Source organism: Perissodus microlepis, chromosome 14 (assembly GCF_051167445.1).
Source record: "Perissodus microlepis isolate ML-2025 ecotype Zambia chromosome 14, ASM5116744v1, whole genome shotgun sequence".
Taxonomy (NCBI): domain Eukaryota; kingdom Metazoa; phylum Chordata; class Actinopteri; order Cichliformes; family Cichlidae; genus Perissodus; species Perissodus microlepis.
In genome coordinates this window covers 17,914,839-17,933,453 of record NC_140474.1, presented here as the reverse complement: position 1 = coordinate 17,933,453, position 18,615 = coordinate 17,914,839, and the positions used below count along the sequence as shown (strand labels likewise).

At 40.0% G+C, this 18,615-nt stretch overlaps 1 protein-coding gene across 1 annotated transcript in view; it reads right to left on the bottom strand.

The window, feature by feature from the left end:
* Window positions 1-15,733, bottom strand: part of LOC146373788 (uncharacterized) — a 28,677-nt gene extending 12,944 nt beyond the window's left edge. The window contains exons 1-21 of the mRNA XM_084951276.1: window positions 15,704-15,733; window positions 15,365-15,485; window positions 15,146-15,238; window positions 14,844-15,033; window positions 14,591-14,753; window positions 13,099-13,287; window positions 12,853-13,027; window positions 11,901-12,040; window positions 11,019-11,195; window positions 10,696-10,826; window positions 9,778-9,935; window positions 9,110-9,337; window positions 8,254-8,592; window positions 8,026-8,174; window positions 7,602-7,860; window positions 2,214-2,384; window positions 1,634-1,791; window positions 1,421-1,561; window positions 941-1,082; window positions 582-733; window positions 243-368 (exon numbers count right to left, since the gene is read on the bottom strand). Coding sequence (XP_084807402.1) covers window positions 243-368; window positions 582-733; window positions 941-1,082; window positions 1,421-1,561; window positions 1,634-1,791; window positions 2,214-2,384; window positions 7,602-7,860; window positions 8,026-8,174; window positions 8,254-8,592; window positions 9,110-9,337; window positions 9,778-9,935; window positions 10,696-10,826; window positions 11,019-11,195; window positions 11,901-12,040; window positions 12,853-13,027; window positions 13,099-13,287; window positions 14,591-14,753; window positions 14,844-15,033; window positions 15,146-15,238; window positions 15,365-15,485; window positions 15,704-15,733 — 3,432 coding nt within the window. The remainder of the gene's footprint in view (window positions 1-242; window positions 369-581; window positions 734-940; window positions 1,083-1,420; window positions 1,562-1,633; window positions 1,792-2,213; window positions 2,385-7,601; window positions 7,861-8,025; window positions 8,175-8,253; window positions 8,593-9,109; window positions 9,338-9,777; window positions 9,936-10,695; window positions 10,827-11,018; window positions 11,196-11,900; window positions 12,041-12,852; window positions 13,028-13,098; window positions 13,288-14,590; window positions 14,754-14,843; window positions 15,034-15,145; window positions 15,239-15,364; window positions 15,486-15,703) is intronic.
* Between the last annotated feature and the right edge of the window lie 2,882 nt (window positions 15,734-18,615).

The window sequence follows — 18,615 nt, the reverse complement described above, 5'->3', positions numbered from 1 at the left end:
CAAAGTTTTATCAAAGATTTATCAAAATTTATTTAAAAGTTTATGAGTTACCATGCAAACTCTACCAGCAAAGCCATAACTTTGATGGTGAAGGGATTAAGCTTGCTTTCACCTCACTTCGGCTGTTTACTAAAGGTTCAAACAAAACTGAGAGCAAAATAAAAGATAAAAATATCTGTTCTGTTTTCTGCTATTTTTATTTCTTTTAAGGGGTTTATTTATATTCAGTGTTCTTTATTCACCTGAGCAGTGTCTGCACGGAGCAGCGAAAGGTGTCTGACAAAGTGAAGTGGATTAAGAGCGGCCTCCAACTCAGTCTGTCTGGAACAACACTGCTCCACCAGCTCTCTCTGTCTCAGTTCTCTGTCCTGCAGGAAAAATAATGACAGCCTTGTTATTTACAGTGTTAGAGAGTGCTTTTCACAGCAAAGAGCTGGCGTTAAAGTTTAACTACAAGACGTTCCAAACCTCTCTATAGCATACATTTTTTACTGCTGGCATAAAAGAGGAAGTGGCCTAACGGTGTCACTCATTTACACAGCTGAAGTGATAGCAATAAACCATAAAGCAACTGTTCTTACTGTAGCATGAATGTTTGTAGACCAATCTCCTGCCTGTGCCATCCATTTTTCCTGTTCCTCCTGCAGCTGATCCATATACATGTCCAATTTATCAAGGCCAGAGAGGAGCTCTGAATGCCAAACACACTGCTGATCCCATTCCTCCTCATCACCTGTTCCCACAGATGGAGAAACATAAGCTTAAATGCCTGCCAAACCAAATAAAAAGAAAAATAATATTTTAATTAATTAGTGTGCTGTGAGACACTGGCACGAAACCACTCTCCTTTGGAAAGCTATGAATATAAGTGCACTGCAGGTCATGACTATAATTTCCTTCGTGCTTTCATTCACTCCTATCAGCTTGCCAAATAATTTACCTAACGTGAGGATGTGCAGAACAAGTGGAGGCAGGATCAGAGCCAAGCGGGAGTGCTGAGCTGCTCTCCTCTGGGCCTCTGTCTGTGCTGAATCCTGCAGCTCCATGGCTGCTTCCCTCAGCTGCTTCCCAGACCACTGGGCCTGAAACAGAGTACAGACACTGTGAATGAGAAAAAGATGCACATATTTGCACAATGACACTAAAAAGCCAAATGCATGCACATATCCCCATTCTAAGGTGCAGAGAACAGACACACACTTTCATATCTTCATGTAGAGGAACATTGAGGAGGAACAACATTTTCACTTGCAGTGCAGGGAAAGAAATTGAAAACTTTATTTTCCAGTGTTTGCTCCCGATTCATTTGCATTATTTGTAAATGTTAAAACAGCTCAACCCCTTTGAATTTCTTGCTTTATACTTCGAGTTAAGGCTCTATAAGATATTTAGAACCAGAAAGGAAACCGCTCCTGCTGACCTGATAAGAGTTTACGTCTGTGACTCTAAAGAAACACTGGGACAGAGTCGAGTCCAGATCAGTTAGAATATCTTCCTCCCGCTGCCTCTGCTGCTGCCAGTAACCGTTTCGCACACACACCTCTCTTTGAAGTGCCTCCACCTGGCAGGAAGAAACAAAAATATATATATCACCCAGAAGAGGGGGGCATTTGTGAAAACATCTATCTGTTACCTGCACACTGTCAGTTTGATCTCTAATCATTAACCAGTAGGAAGACGTAACTGGCACAACATTTTTTCTAGATGCATCCAGCCTTGCCCCGACGACTGGGGCCAACAGCCCTGTCACTGGGTCAACGGTCTGAGATCCATAACGGATCGCCACCAGTCCTGTGAAGTATAACAGCATCAGTAAGCAGAACTTCCACAATTCTGTAATGTTTAACAGAATTTAATTGGAGATCATTTATCTGAAATTTCCTGAGTAGGACTAAACTTCAAACGCTCCTGTGCCGGTTCTTGGTTTAGACACGATTCACCTGCACTACAAGCTGTTAGTTCTCATTCTCACCCTTCTTTTTTCAATTAATTCCTCTGTCATTAGTACATGGGGATCCGCCAGGCCCAGGAGCTGCTGCCAGTCTCCTCTGAAGCCTTCCCCAAACTGCAGCCTCAGTTTATACTCACGCCACCTGTCGTTATCTCCTAGACATGCTATCAAACCTAAATGAGGATGCAGTCCTAGCTAGTGAAAAGCCAATTAGACAAGATTAGGTTTCATACTATATATCAAAAGCATGTTTTCACAATACCTTTTCCATTTGGGTCCTCCATGGTCCCTGCCAGTGGTATTGTTTTCCCAGAAACAAGATCAGTCTGAAATCCCAGGATCGGTACACTAAGGCCAGATCCTAAAGGATCAGGATACTCCACCCCTAGCAAAGCCGGTACACATATATCTGAACCTGGCAGAGGCATCTCTCCTGGTATGAACAAAACAGCAGCGTGTTATAGAAGAAGAAACAAATGCAATCATTCAAGTTCTGTCAACTGACATATTTCTATCAAGGCTTTTTAACCAGTGTTAAAAAGAATGAATTTTTACATTCATTACACATAAATGCAGACAAAACCTTTTTTAAATGAAACATGATCATGATTTCTCGAAACATCTTACAAAACATGTTAAACATCATGAGAAGTGAACCTAATCACCTTAATGATTATCAAGGAAAAAAGGTCAAACACTGCAGTTGTGGCAACTACAATGGGAAAGTCAAAGAAACTCACTGAAGATCTACAAAAAACTGTAGATTTATATAAGTTGGGAAGCTCTCTTGGACCCTTTTCAAGCAGCTGTAGACTCCAAGACTTCAATAACTGTAGACACAAACAATTGTATATAAGAGGAAATAAAACAGCTCCACCCAGAGGAAATTGGTTTGTTCAGGAACCACAAAGGCTCAACCAAACTCAGCCATGAACTGGAAACTTCTGGAACACCAGCATAACTGTTTCCAGTCAATCACAGTGGTGGTAGCATCATGCTGTGGGGTTGTTTTGCTGCCAGTGGTACTGGTACATTGCGCAAAGTGGATGAAATATTGAAGGATGGTTACTTCAAATTCTTTAACTTCACCTTAAATCAACAGCTAGGTGGTTGAAACACGAGGGAATATGTATATATTTGAGCCTGAATATATTTTTGACAATGTGTGGATGTCAAAGGCCAATTATTGTTTTTTAAAGTTATTAAAAATGTATGCTGTATAATAGTTCCACTGGGGAAAAGGAAAAATTGAAAAAAATAATTAAAAATGCCAAAGTACCATGTTATTCGAAAGTGTATATAAACTTCTGACCACAACTGTTTATGGGCAGTTGCACAGATATTGAAATCCATGCCATAAAGTTCCCAGTGCACAGTTTCTGTGCTGATGTTAATGTTTGAGAAGGTTTGGAGCTGTGCAGTTATTGAGCGAGCAGTAAGTAGCTCACCACTTAAAGACCTCGTTCTGTAAGTTGACAAGGTCTGACACTTCATGACTGTGTTGTTGTGGTTGTGGTACACTAATGCCACTTACAGTTTGTCATATCTAGGGGGGAAGAAATTTCTTGTTGCATCCATCACATCCCGTTAATGTAAACTACTCAAATTCAGTGAACTCTTTATAAAATCCCATTCCTTTATTAGCATTTTTGTAGGTGCTTCATTTATGGAGCTGTGAGTGTGGGACTGAAAAACATCTGAATTCAAAGATTAACATGTAAAGGTCAAAACTCTATGCAAAGCCTTTCTGGAATTTCTTAATACGTGTAGTTTCCTATTGTGCAGGAAACTGTTTAACTCCCTCACAAAGGCTGTCTTTTGGTTTTTGGCCTAACACTCTCTCTGGTTACCAATCAGCTATTTCTAATTACTTGAATTCAGGCTTTTGTACTACTGGAGAAACACGTTTCCATGCCTGCAGGAGACTGCAATGCAAACTATGTAAATCAAAACTGGATTATTTCTGGCTCTTGTGCATACTGAATTATAAATATGTTTTATCTGCAGCTAAGGTAATATGTTTCTTTTACATAACCAATAGCAACAAAAGGTCAAGCATACTTCTCGGCGCAGTAGCCAAATTTAGCTTAGAGGTTTAACATTACTTAGGTTAACTAGAGGCTGGCCTGTCTGCTGTAAAAAGTTAAATGTCTCTTAATTTCCAGTTAAAAAAAAAAAAAAAAACAGACACTGGCCATTAAACTAACAGTCACTTTGATTTCTCAAATTGTGAAAAATCTGTTATGTTTGATTCTAACCGTTCTCTAATAATCAACACATGAACGATATCACCAAAACACTTTTTCATAAGGTTTTTTAGGTCAAGGTTTTTTAATTCAGGTTGTTTTCTGTGTCGGAAAAAGGTCATATGAAAAAAGTGAGGCATGAGTCATTCTCCTTGGACTAATGACTCATTTCCAAAAGCCATATTACGCTTCAAATTTTATGGGTTATTAACATTGTTCCACTAAGGAGGAGCCAACAACTGAAAGACGTACTCAGTCTCACTGTATTATATATATATATGTATATATATATATATATATATATATATATATATATATATATATATATATATATATATATATATATATATATGTACAATATCTGCTTTGTTTTATTTAATTATTTATTTATTTATTTGTTTGTTTTTTTGAGACAGGCTCCTTGTGATATATAAAGGTCATGTAAAAAAAAAAAAAACCTTTAACTTAGTAAATGTTATTGTCCTGGAGCTCTTCTTCACTTCCAAAACCTAATTTAAACTTTGAAAACAGACATGGACAGACAAATTACCCATGAAATGTTTTTCCTTTGTTTTCAGCAGCAGTAGATATTTACTCACTTTTTATAGAAACACCCAAAAAGCAAATCAAATGGTGTGTATATTCCCATGTGTAATACGATAAATAAAATGGCTACATCTTCCTGTTTTCAAAAGCATGGACTTTGAGGGGTGTGTATCACAATGGGCTGTGCAAAAATAAACATGGGTTGAACAAGATTCATTTTATGCATCTATAATTTTGAATTGAGTGTGACTCAGGCACCCCACACCTTGCAAACCTATGATTCACACCACCACAATTATATCATATTTGTGACAAGATGGTAGGGATGATTCACACCACTAACAACAGTTCACAGTTATATGAAGTCATTTCTCACAGAAGAAAAGGTGTGACAATGTGAATTGTATTGTCTGTGTGACATTAACCCCTGGTGGGACAAAGGGTTATCAGAATTCAAGTTTTTCCTAATTAATAAATCAAAGAAACCTTCTTGCTTATTGTTGTTTTGTCAAGATTCAATTCTACTCCATTACAAATTACTGGTAACAAATTGAAAAAAAACAAACTACTATGTTATTTGTTGTATTATTTTTTTGAACACTTTTACTTCTATGATTATCAAAGTTCCGAACTATACTCTCATGTATTTTAAGTATGAATACAGTATTATGATGATACCTTTAAAATCAACAGTTCCCTGTTAATGGTGCCAATTAATATCCACACCATTGATTTTTGCAGTAAATACATTAGGCTTTGCATGTCTCTGTGTTCTACTTCTACTAATGTGCAATACTTTTCTGCTTTGGTGATTTTGACCTCAGTCTTAAAAGTAGGTTAGCTCATGAGTTTCATTTTGCACACTTGGGGAAATCCAAGCTGTGGAGCCTAAATATCCTTTGACTTGTTTTCACATTTACAGTTTATGGTCCCAGCGTTTATGGGTCAGCACCTGCTTCTTTGTATTTGCTCCCACTTTATCTCTCAGTTTCATTTTCTTTGTAAATACCTCCCTGACATGCAATTATGAGATATTTCTCTTCACTGCTACGCTGACTATACTCTGGTGCAGCTGGATATTAAAGCCTGTGACCTTAGCATGCTGAGATCACTAAATGACTCACAAGATTATATCAAAAACAGAATCCTGTGTTTTGCTGACTCTCTGATGGATCACATTAAGCCCCCTACAAACAATCATAGGTATTGCTTTGATTGTAACTTAAGCTATTTACATCAATTTTCAAAAGTAAATACAAAATAGAAATAAATCTAAATTTACAAGATATAAAGGCCTTTTCACGTCTTTGTCTCCTCATCCCTCAAATATTTCAACAGCCTCTTCCCCTGCCTCAATTAAAAACTCATTAATTGCCTCCTGAATGTACAGAACTTGGTTGCCATGACTACTGAACAAAAACCAAAAGCTATGACAACATTTTATCAGTACTTACACTTTGGGTGATTTTTTTTAACCATGTTCATCAATTACGAGCATTTTGATCATTTTATGTTTTCAATATCTTGTGATCAGAGATGGGCAATAACATGTTTCTGTAATCCGATTACTTTTTCAAGTAACGAGTAAAGTAAGAGATTACTATTACAAAAAAGTAATTAGATTACTGTTACTTTCTCATAAACAGGCTGCGTAACTGCGTTACTAAACCATGATTGTTTGTGAGAGTGTCTCATGACAATGACGTACGAGCGTGCAACGTCCATGGCAACAACAGACGTGTGTAGATCACCAATGGATAATATGGAGCACGGGAGAGGGTACGACCGTGCAGCGCTTAAAGCTTGGAAGTACTGACATTACTTTGAGTTTGACTCCGTAAAAAGTGACACAAACATTAGTGTCTGATGTACACTCTGCGTGGGAATAAAACTTCTTTCTACAGCAAAAAATGGAAACTTCAAATCTGAGCAAGCACCGAGCACGCTGTAACGGGAATGTGAAATTCACAGAGAAACCCCCAGATCCCCCCACTGACATGACCGCTGCAGCACCAGACCACACTCCTGCTAAACAGGTGAAACTAGATGTAAGAGTGACAGGATTTTGTGCTGTGGAATCTTTGGTTTTATTTATTTTTTGCTGTATTTTACTTGCATCTATTTGAAAGAGTGAGTATAAACACAAAACATTATTTATATGCTCGAATATGCAGAAAATAGGTTTAAATGTTAAACAAATTTCTTCAGGTGAAAGACTGTTGCGTATAATTTAATTTTTGCTTGATGCAGTGTGCATAAAGTTAAAAATTAAAACTAAGTAACTAAGTAATAAGTAATTAATTACTTTTGAAAATAAGTAATCAGTAAAGTAACAGGATTACTTTCTTGGAGAAGTAATCAGTAATTAGTAACTATTACTACTTGCATTCTTGTGTAGGTTGTAGAAATAAAAGTAAAACTGTATGCTTATGCAACCTTCGGTTGTTCTTGGCCTCTGCACAGAAGTGTGTATTTCAGCGTTCTTACCATTTATATTTGCTCCAGTATCAAGTCTGAATCTCGCTTCTCTGAGAAATGACTTCATTAAACTTTCTGAAGTTAGTAATAAGTGCATTTCAATATGCTGAGTACGAGACCAACACCTCGTAATTTTTCCTTTCAGCAACCAGACTGTTTGTGGTAGATGGTGAGCAAAGATTAAGATGAAAAGCTAAAAGGAGATTGAAATGCTAACTTTTTTTTCCATGAAGCCAAACGTTTAGAGAGCACCTAAAGGTGAAAGATAAGAGCTTCTCAAGAGAGAAAGAAGCAACAACAAAAAAAGGAGAGAAGAAAAAATGTTTTTTTACAAAACTGTTTTGTACTGCCCAAAACAAACTATTCAAGCATTTCCTCACCCAGAGTCCCTCCATCCTGCTGCAGACCCATGGTCCACTCCTGCAGGATCTCCAACCTGGTCTGCAGCTGTAGTTGACAGTGCAAACTCCTCCCCCAGGCCTGCTGGAGCTCTTTGGCTGCAGTGAGAAGATGATCTTGTTGACAACTCCCTCTGTCACTGCCAGGTTGGGACTGCACATGTTGCAAACTTTGATCTGAACCCCACTCTTCAGTTAGTGGCTTCAGCACATTCAGTACTTTGAACATTGCTGCCAGAACCTGTGAGACACAAATCTTACTCTGACTCCAAAAATGTTTTTATTTTTGAATCAAACATTTGCTATTATCTGTTTCATTTGTTTTGTTACATAGAAACAGTTACATTTTATCATATCGATACTTATTATGTAAATGCAACCAAAAGCAATCAGTCTAATTAAGCACCTTGCTTTCTAATAAAGTTTGATATCCTCCTGCATGGGGCACTAGTTGTCCAGCCCGTATGGTTGCCCCTCCAACTCTCACCATCTGCCCACTCAGTGGTTCAACAAAGGGCTCACCCAGCAGGACTCCACCTACTGGCAGCACATCTCCTACAGAGGCACACAGAACAAGTTTGTCTGACTGAAGTTATGTACTCTAGAGTGTAACGGGAACTCCAGCAGCTCTAACCTGTGATTGGATCCAAGCTCACCCCGACGGTGAGCACAATGTTCCCTGTCCTGGAGTCCAGCATAGGATAACCAATCTGTATAGGCTGTGGTAAGCGGGTGAGAGGGCAGACATGGATTCTTCCCAGAGTGTAGACTAACCCAGTTTGGGGGTGAATGGTTACTGCCAGAATAGGTACTGGGACCCCTTTGTCAGGGTCTGCCATGGGAATCCCCAGCTGCAGTCTCTGGCCTGGTCGGAGGCCTCTGAGGTGAGTGCTGGGGAGAGGCTGGTCTGAGTGGCAGGAGGTCGGGTAAGGAATGAAAGGAAGGAGAGGACTATCCCACTTCCTGTTATCATCTGGAATCATTTAAAAACAGCACATAATTGCTTTTTAATGCAGAGGTCTCAGACATGTTTCATGAACCATATGAGCCCTTCTTCAGTAATCTTTAATGCGTGTCATAAGTTATTTTCCATGAGCTATTTTAGCATAAAATGGTTATATTCATTTTGATTCAGTTCATTGCTGCTTGAAATGACCAGGATCCCAGTGTATTAGGCTTTCTATTTGTAGAAACAGCATGTTTTGGTCAGGTTGTAACATGTTTAACACAAATGATCTGTTCTTCTTTAGTAATTGTATTCTAATAGCACAGTTTTAAAAATGACTCTTGGTGAGTTTAGATTTATTCATCTCTAAAATACAAAAGATTGCCATTGGTGTTTTGTGTTTTCTGAGCATACACACAAGATTGATTGATTGGGCTCTTTATTTTTTTTTTAAAAAAGTCTGAACTAAGTTCACATGAAATCTTTTTTCTTTGACTGTTTTATTTAGCATTGCCCTCCTCAGTAACCCACAGACAATTCATACCTGTACAATGGTCAGCTGTGCAAACTAATGTAGAGCTGGCAGGATCATAGGCCACGTTTCCAGCAATGGGCAGAACTCTACCGGTGTGTGGATGAACAAAGAAATTAGGCGGCACTGCCATCGTGTGGCCGCTGCTCAGCAGCACATGGCTGTGAGCATTTGGCCTTATGAGGCCTGTGACTGAATCACAATAAACAGCCCCAGAGACACGGACGGACCCATCAGGATCTGGAGTTAAGCAGAAGAGGAGATTATTGTGATCAATCATCTAAATAAAATTTTCATTTAAACCCATTCACACTGTTTGTAAATTTAAATCCCCAGTAGTTATTCAGCCTTATGTGGCTACACAGCTATGTTTGATTTACAACAAAAACATACAGTGTATTTATTGGATACATCATCTAACATTTAGCAAATTAATAATGGCCTGTAAATGGCCTGTATTTGTATAGCACGTTACTTAGTCCCTAAGGACCCCAAAGTGCTTTACACTACATTCAGTCATCCACCCATTCACACACACATTCACACAATAATGTATTCTAACCCAGCTTTTCTCAGCCATAGTCTGTCTGCATGTTGCAGTGCACCTAATAAGCAGCAGATGGTGTAGTTTCTTTAAGAAACATAGGCGCAGATAAACAAATGAAAGAGTTTTGACTCACCAAAGATGTCGTCTTTGGTAAGGACAGTTCCAGTATCAGGGCACAACAGTTTGGCTCCTATACCTTCGCCCAACAAGCCCCAAGACCCCTGACGGTGGCACTCTGCCGACAGTAGATCTCCCATCTCATCGACCAGTGATGTTAACCTCTGGATCAAACTGAAGATGGGAGACAGCAAATTGAATATTCAAGGGAATTTAAACCCTTAAACTCTAAGGTTCCCCATTACTACAGTCATGTGGAAAAAGAACATTTTCACAGGACTCTATGCATGTGGAAAACGACATACATCCCATGATTCAAAAGCTTGAAGAATCACTTTTTAACCTGAATAAATTGATTATTAATAATTGAGTATTCATTTATGGACAGCTCTTTTAAGGTCCCACCCTTGTATTTCACTAAGAACTTTGATTTGCCAACTGCACCGCCTTCTTTTCTTTTTCATCCAATTTCTTGTACCTTTGCTGCTGCACTGAAAATCATTGTCCTGTTATGTTACCCAATTTCAGCCATCTATGTTACCATCTAGAGTCTACTCAAAGACTGCAAGTTGCCTAGGTCCTGTTGGTGCAAAACAAGCCCAATTATCACCCCTCCACCCCTGTCCTTGACAGTTAGTATCAGATGATTGTGCTGATATGCTGTGTTTGGTTTCCGCCAATGATGAGCATTATGTCCAAACATCACTACTTTGGACTCATCAGTCCAAAGGACAGTCAGTCAGTTCTATAAATTTTAATTGTGCTGTCATAAACTTTGAGGTCTGTAGCGTCTGATATGTGGCTCCTGGGTTTTTTGGTCAGACCCTGGGGTGAATTTGTTGGGACCTCCACTGTTGGGGTACTGAGTAAACACACACGGCTCTTTCTTTTTCACATGGCTGTACTTGAATAACTGAACAAATGAAAGCTTTACATTTGTTGGAACAGTTCAGTGGAAGTCTGGTTGTTACTATAAAGCTTAGACAGTAGTCTGGTGCACTCTCTGAGCCGAGATGTGAACACACTGTGGATCCTCCACTGGGCCTGCTGCTCTCGCCTCAGAACCTGAAGAAAACCAGTCATACTTGATCATGTATACCTTGCTAATGCAATAATTTTACATCTGAAAGTATATACTTGTTGAGCGATGCTATATAAATATACTTTACTCAAACTGATGCTACACTTGCAATTAAACCTTTTATTAAAAATTTGAATATAATTTGACATGTATATGCAGCTTAATAAAATGTAAACCTTCAGCTGACTGTCAAGTAGTGTCCTCAGCTGTGAGGCCAAAGATTTTCGTCGCACCACCTCTCGTTCAATCTCCCTCCTCAACATCTCATAACCTTCCCCCGGCTTTTCCTCAGCGATCATACGCGGATGGAGTATTTGCAGTTTCCCAAGCACTCCTTGGTATAGCTCTTTTACCTAGATGAACACATATTTTGGAGACAAAAAGAAAACATTAAAGCAAGCCCAAAGCAACAACCACACATTTAAATAGCACTAGTGAGAAATGCAAGCTGCAAGAAATGCATCAGTGCAAAATGTTCCATCTCCACTTGCATCTTTAACACCTGAGCTGTCCTGAGGGCTGTAACCAAAATCTGTTTGTTTTTTTAATAACTTAACTTTTCCAAACATTCCCAAGTTGCTCTTTCTCAAATTACGCAAAAATAAGATTCTCTCTTCCAAATGTTCACTACAGCAAATATTCTGTTTTGGCAAGAGATGGTTCCCAAAGCGTGCTGGATGTAGAATGGCACATGTATGCTGTGAATTCTCCACAAAATGTCCTGTTCAATGGGGCATTACTGAAAGTTTCGGGAGCTGTCAGGTTTTCCAATCAGACTGAATCAGACATTTGTATTCTTCCCTGCAAAGAAGCTTCATTTTAAAAAAGAAAAAAAAAGACACCTGAGGGCTAAATTATTTATTGCCTATTCATAAACCAATAATATAGGCATATTCAATATGCAGCTTTTATTTTAAGAGTGCAAAAGAAAATACTCTTTTGTCTGGTGTGTTTCTTAAGAGAATAAGCATGAGTGTGTGTGAGTGAGACAAGAGAGTAAGCGTTTATCATTTGACATGCTTTGTGATTGATTGGCATTTAAACTAACAGCAGCAGACCTCAGTGGTGAGCTGTCCCAGTCGTGTAGTGACAGACAGGCTCTGCTTGAGCAGGAGGCTGTAAAAGGTGTTGCTGTTGAATGCCTCCAGATCCACCTGGTGCTCATAATCCCAGAACTCCTCCGAGGCTTCTGTGGAGGCTGTAAAAAACACACCGTCACAAAGAAAAGGATCACAATAATATAAAAAACTCATCCATATTCCATAACTTATCTCAAGGTGAACTTTGATGGGTTATAGCAGTATATGATCTTTTGAAACACGTAAGCATGTTTTGCAACATCCTCTCTACTGTTCATTTACAGACACACATTTACAGAATGCTAAACATTTCACATTTTACAAGCGTGTAGCAGGTACTTATTTCTCCCTTTTAACAGGTATTTTAATATGAAAATGTAACATTTTGTGGCATAAGAATTCATTTTAAATGAAGTAATAAGGTCTTGAGGGAACTCCATAAGTTCCCTAAAGATCACTGATGTCCATGGACAAGCTGTTCCTGGCAGTTCCTAAAGCTTTTTCAGTTATTGTGGAATGATCTCCCTGCCCATGTTACGTTGCTACCCCTTGATTTGGGGGGTATTTTGGTGCTTTGTAAAGCACTTTGTCAAAACTGTGTTTTTTATAAGGGCTCTATAAATAGATTGGATTGGATGTGGGCTGTTTTCATTTTACTATCAATGAGAAATCAGGCATGTAAAGAGGTTTTTTCTCAGCAGTGATTGGTTGGAAATTTCACCTTAGGGTCATTGCCGGTGCTACATAAGATGTTACAAGGGTTCTCAACGTGTCAGTGTGTTGTTTCATGTTCATTCAAGTGCCATATGTGTACACTCTGCAGGTGCATTAGTTGAAGTGGAGAAAACCATGTTATTTATGTAATGTATTGGGCTTTAGGGTTTCGACGAATGAGTAAAGTGTCAAAGTGTTTACGTCTACAATGTTCCACCTGGCTGAATGGAGCCTTGAGTCGTTCTCGGTTGTTGGTTTCGATGAGTCTTTCTCTGTGAGATCACCCTTGAACCTTTTGACGAGTAGTCATCCATTTGATAGGCCAGCTGCAGCGAGCGGTACCGTGCTTTGATTGGCTCCTTCTCCGGCCATCCATATTCACGAAACAGGATCTACATAGTACAGACTCATCAATTAGAGTGATACTTTTATATTTCATATATACTTGTGTATGTAGACTAACCAGCATTGTCACACATAAACAGAGGATGACCACAGCTCCAAACATTATTCCTACGGTCACCAGCCAGTCTGGCCGGAGTAACAGGTTGCGTCTCCTACTGATTCCCAACCTGGTCACGTGACGTGGGATGGTAGGGAAGAAGGAGCCAGGCTCATAGCACTGGCCACCTGCAGGCATCACTCGTACATACTGAATAATGAAAAATAAGTAGTTAGAGTATTGTGGCATAGCAGAAAGAGAGAGAGAATTTGTGTAAATTTACATTTACTGTATACTTACTATTTACTTGTTGCTACATCAAGGAAGTTATCATGTTTGGCTTCACTGATTGGGATTTGTTTTTAAACTACCTACATTACATTGTATAAGAGAGGTAAAGACGAGAGTGCAAGTAGGGTGGATTTATGACAGAAGGACAGCAGAGAGTTTACAAGATAGTAGTGAGAGCTGCTATGATGCACATTTTGGAGACAGCAGCACTGGCAAAGAAGCAGGAGGCCAAGCTGGAGGTGGTGAAGCTGCTCAGATTTTTGTTGGGAGTGACTAGAAGGGACAGGATTGTAAATGGGTACATTACAGAGAAAGCTTAAGTTCAGCATCTTAGAGACAAGATGGAGATGGACATGCAGAGGGTTGATGTGACGGAAGAGGATGTAAGGGATAGAGAAAGTGGAGCAGCCAAAAGAAGAAGAAGACTTAAATTTCCTTGTTTGATGGAACAAACGTGGATTACCTAATAGCTATTTACTAACAAGGTGTAGCTGTTTATAACACTAGCTTCACGGGGTATGCTTAAAGAATACAGCTGTGGTCAGAAGCTAACATCCACTCATCATGTGCATAAATGTCGTGGCAATTTGGGCTTTTAATGATTTCTTTGAACTGTTCTTTTCCAGGGTGAAATGATTGTACAGCATACATGTTTAATGACTTTAAAAACGAAGAATCTAGTGCACAAGCTTGAATTTCTTTTGGGTTGTCTCTAATCCACACAGCGTCAAAAGCAACATAAGACTTCAAATATGTACATACACCCACACTACTATTTGGTTCATTGCACCTGAAGCTTTTGGTAGCCAACAGCAATCATATGGCATTTTTCCCTCTGGATATTTGACCTCTCTTCTTGGCAGAATAGTTAATTTAGACTGGTTGGTTTCCTGTCAGGAACAAGCTTTTAATATATTCTACAAATGTTCAATAGAGTGGAGGTTGGGGCTTTGGGAAGGTCATTGCAGAAGCTTAATGTTAGCCTGCCTTATCCATATCAAACCCAGTTCTGATGTGTGTTTGGGGTCATCATTGGAGCACTCGACTCTGTCCAAGTTTCAGCCATCTAGCTGCTGATCTGAGGTGAGGTTGAAGACCTTGGAGGTAGTCCCACTCTTCACAATCAGTTCAAAGAAATCATTAAAAATCCCCAAAATAACCATGAGTATGATGAGTCCTTAAACATCTGAGCATAACTGTGTATTTTTGTAAAGTTTGTTACCAAATGTTTGTGCTGATGGCTGCTCGGTGTAAAGACATATACTCCCGGCTGGCTAAAGACCACAGCAAAGCAGCTAGGAGGAGTCCATGACAATGTCAGCTCTTCTTTTAACTGTCTGAATGCACCCCAGTCAAAGTCAGTGTTTGTGTTGTACAAGTTGTCACTGAAAGACATAAATAAGTGAGTTGGGAGAAAATGTACAAACAGAGAAATGGCAGGAGAAAATGGGCATGAAAACAAGTATCCGGCTTACATGTCATACTGGGGATAGTGACGTGGGCTGACAGTGAAGAGTATTACATCACCCAAATGGAGACATGCTGTCGGGTTCAAAACGCCACTTATGCTTGGTCTTCTTCCTTTTCCATTAATATCAGCCTTATCTCCTCTCTCCATTTCTGTGTCTCCATGACTGATGTTTCTAATACTGACATAATGTTTCCCTGAAAATCCACAATGCGGTGCCCTCATTATTGCAGCAATTACTTGGGTAAAATTGCTCATGCATTCATTTGTGTTTTCATGATGTGAAAAGATTGTTTTATTATGGCACACCAGCTGAGCTCTGAGAATCCTGTTGAGCGGTGTCAGGAAACAGTTGCTCAAGTTCCTTTGGGAGGCCGCTGAGGAGGCCAAGGAAGCCTGCATCTGCAATCAGACAGGAAGAAGACAGATAGATGGGGGGAGGGGGGTATTAGAGAGAGAAAGAGAGGGGGAGCTGCAAAGCGATAAAGTGCAGGACATAAAAGGCATTGTGTGCGGCTGCGTCTCCACCTGTTGTTTGAACAATGTAGACAGGACGTGATGACTGGATCTGGCTGCTGCACTGCAGGTTCCCTTGGGAGTCCCACTGTTTAAAAATTGTCCCTAGCACACTGCCTGAGACGCTCGACACCTGAACACACACAATAAGTGTGTTTGCCATTAATAGGTCACTGCAGCACTGTCTGCAGCTTTCTCTTTTGGAGAAATAAAGAGGTTTTCGCATAGATGCGTGCATATTATACCTAAAAACCGTCCATCATATGATAGTTTCAGTGCAAATGTTACATTATATAGTTATCGCACAGTTTTTGTGCTTCAGTGCATGAACCTGCAATTTCTTTTCTTCACCTGATTGTCATAGCTCCACACCAGTCCCATTTCCCCATTGGTCTCGCACTGGAGCTTCAGTTCAGCAGCTGGCCTGCTCCTGCAAAGGCCTCCACATGCAGCTCTTCCAGGAGGCTCTCTACAAATACACAGGCCCAGCTCCCCATCAAAACCCCGGTAGTCCTCTGCAGTATGGCACACCTGCAGGAAAAAGGCAGAGCAAGAATCAGCTCACAGTTTTTAGTGGTCTCCTTTCTAAACAGAAAGAACAGTGAAAGCATTGCTAATGAAGTTAGAGTTTCATGCAGTAGTTAATGGTTAAATGCTAAGTGGACTTAATATGAGTCTGTGCTAGGTAAAGTATTGTCAGGTTCATGTAAGAGAGGGCAAAGACATCTGGTTTGTACTCATTAGCCTTGCTTAATATGTTTAGTCAGTGTGTTCTGTAAACAGGCTGCAGTTTAAAACTGAACTTGTGTCACATATCTTGAGCACGAGTTTCCTGTCTAATGTCATTTTGTGGCGGAACCTTTGCCCTAGTTTGACTGTATACATCTGATTATGACATGATTGCACAATGCATAACCTGCTGACTACAGTGAAATGACCACTGGTGTCTGTCCAGGCAGTCTCCATACTGTGTACGGGTTTTTCCGTCTCTGCAGACATCGTACTGTTGTTGTACACATTTGTCTCCGTTTCCGGTGGTTTGATAGCCGATGGTGCAGTGGCAACGTCCATCACTGGCCTGTGGAAAACTCAGGGGGATAGCAGTTCATGCTGTGGTCAGTTTGTTACCTAATATTCCAAAGTGCTCATTCATTCATTCCTTCATTCATTGACACACACAGACACACTGCACTTTGAACCTTACTACATATCAGAGTATTATTATTGCTCAGTCTGAACATTGATTTTCCTGTCCTTCCTTTTTTATACAACTGTATACACAAACACCGATATGACAGCGAGACAAATCTCATATCTGTTAGTCTGAGCTGATGAAAGAATATCTCAACACCTGCGCGCACTGCAGCAGGCTAGGAAATTTGACCCTGAAGTGAGGAAACTTGATCAGAAGCTATTGAGCTTGAAGCTACAGATTGTTCTGTCGAATGCTTCAGAGGGAAAGTGAGGAAGATACTCTACTGACTATAAAAGTGTTCACACTGGAACAGGGCTTTCCTAAAACAAAAAAATACAGGCTTGAGAAATTTGAGCTCTTCCTTGGGTTTCATTTATAATGGATGAACTCACAAGACAATAAAGGAAGTGTGTGACTAGCGCTGTCGAAAGCTGTGATGTGTCAGATGAAGTCAAATGAAAACAATGTGGAGAACACATAGATACACTTAACCCACAATCTGCACAAATACCCGGGTGGATCCTTCAATCATGTGAAAAACACTTCAACAAAACAAGCCAGTGAACAACACCTGAAAACTCTGTCCCTCTTCTGGACAGATGCAAGTGTCCTGGTCAGGCACAGGCTGCTGAGCCACTGGACCACAGGGAAGGGGGGAATACAAGCCTGGTCTAGGGCAGTAGTGATGGGCAGGACACTTCAGACAGCTGTCCATGGACACAGCTCCAGCATGTGGACCATATGTTCCTTTAGGACAGGGGACTGGAGTGGGGCTCCCCAGTGGGCAGTAGAAACCTAATAGAAACAATAACATCGTGTCACACACACACACACACACACTATAAAACAAATCTTTTGTCATCCATTTTTCCTTATTCTGTTTATTTTTGCATTGTTGTAATGTTTTCCAGAATAATGCCACTTTATTATGCACTCAAAACAGCCTACCTGGCTGACAGCGTGGTCTCTCTTGGTTATGTCCACTGAGGTTGTTTCCACGAGTCACAGTTAGCAGCACAGAAGCAAATAGCCACCGCAGAGAAGCTAACCCCATGCATTTGCAAGTTTGCTGCATTGTTAATATGTCCGCCATTGAAGTAAAAACCAGATGAACATCAATCCCAACTCTAGTCCAGACTGTGGAAGGAAAAAATGAATAGAGTTTAATCCACGATCCTTGTTTTCATCATAGACTGGAAAGTACTTCTAGAGATGCTGCAAACCCACAGAGATGCAAGGTAAGTAGTGTGCTAGTTAATCTGCATAACTTTCAATGGCTTGCTGAAAAATTTATAAGGCCAGTAAGGTAAGGTGACAGTAAGAGTGGAGTGACTGGTCACTGGTGGAAAGCAGCAAGGAAAAACAGACTGATGCTGCCTGATCACATTACTGCTTTTGTTCTTCTCAATGCTACCATGATACCGATTAATGATTTGGCTCCTGATGTACAACAACGCAGCTTTGCTTTAGAGGAGTCTACTGAGAACGAGGTGCGTCTCATCTAAGAGAGGATATCAATAAGATTTTTGTATAGAAATGCCACTGCAGATTCTGCTTACAGGTCAAATTCTTTATTGATTTCCTTATTGATTCCTGAAAAAATGTAAGTCTACATGGGTTTTCAGGGTCATTGCAGCTTCATTATCTCTGAGTTAAAAACAGCGTGGAAACACAGAAGAATAAAGGCTTCCAAGAAACTGGGATGTACAAAACCTCCGCTGCTCGGAGTTTCACGTCATTGTTTTGTGACTGTCAGAAAAACACACCAGCAATGATAAAAGGAACAGAGAATCCGTAATCCTGTTATTTACAGAATCTTTTTAGCTTGCAACCAGTTCTCAAATACCATTCCTATTCACAGAGGCAACTTTTAAATTCACATAGTCTGACAAGTATGGTATGGATAACTGATCAGATCAAGAGTCTGTCATTGTGCAAGCTTTAGCTTCACCTGCTGATGAACCAGTCTCACAAAACTGTCGAATGCTGCGTTGTCCGTTTGTGTTTACTTTCTGATAGCTGTTGCAAATTAGCTGAAAGTGGAATGAAACTAAGGTCAAGGTCTGTG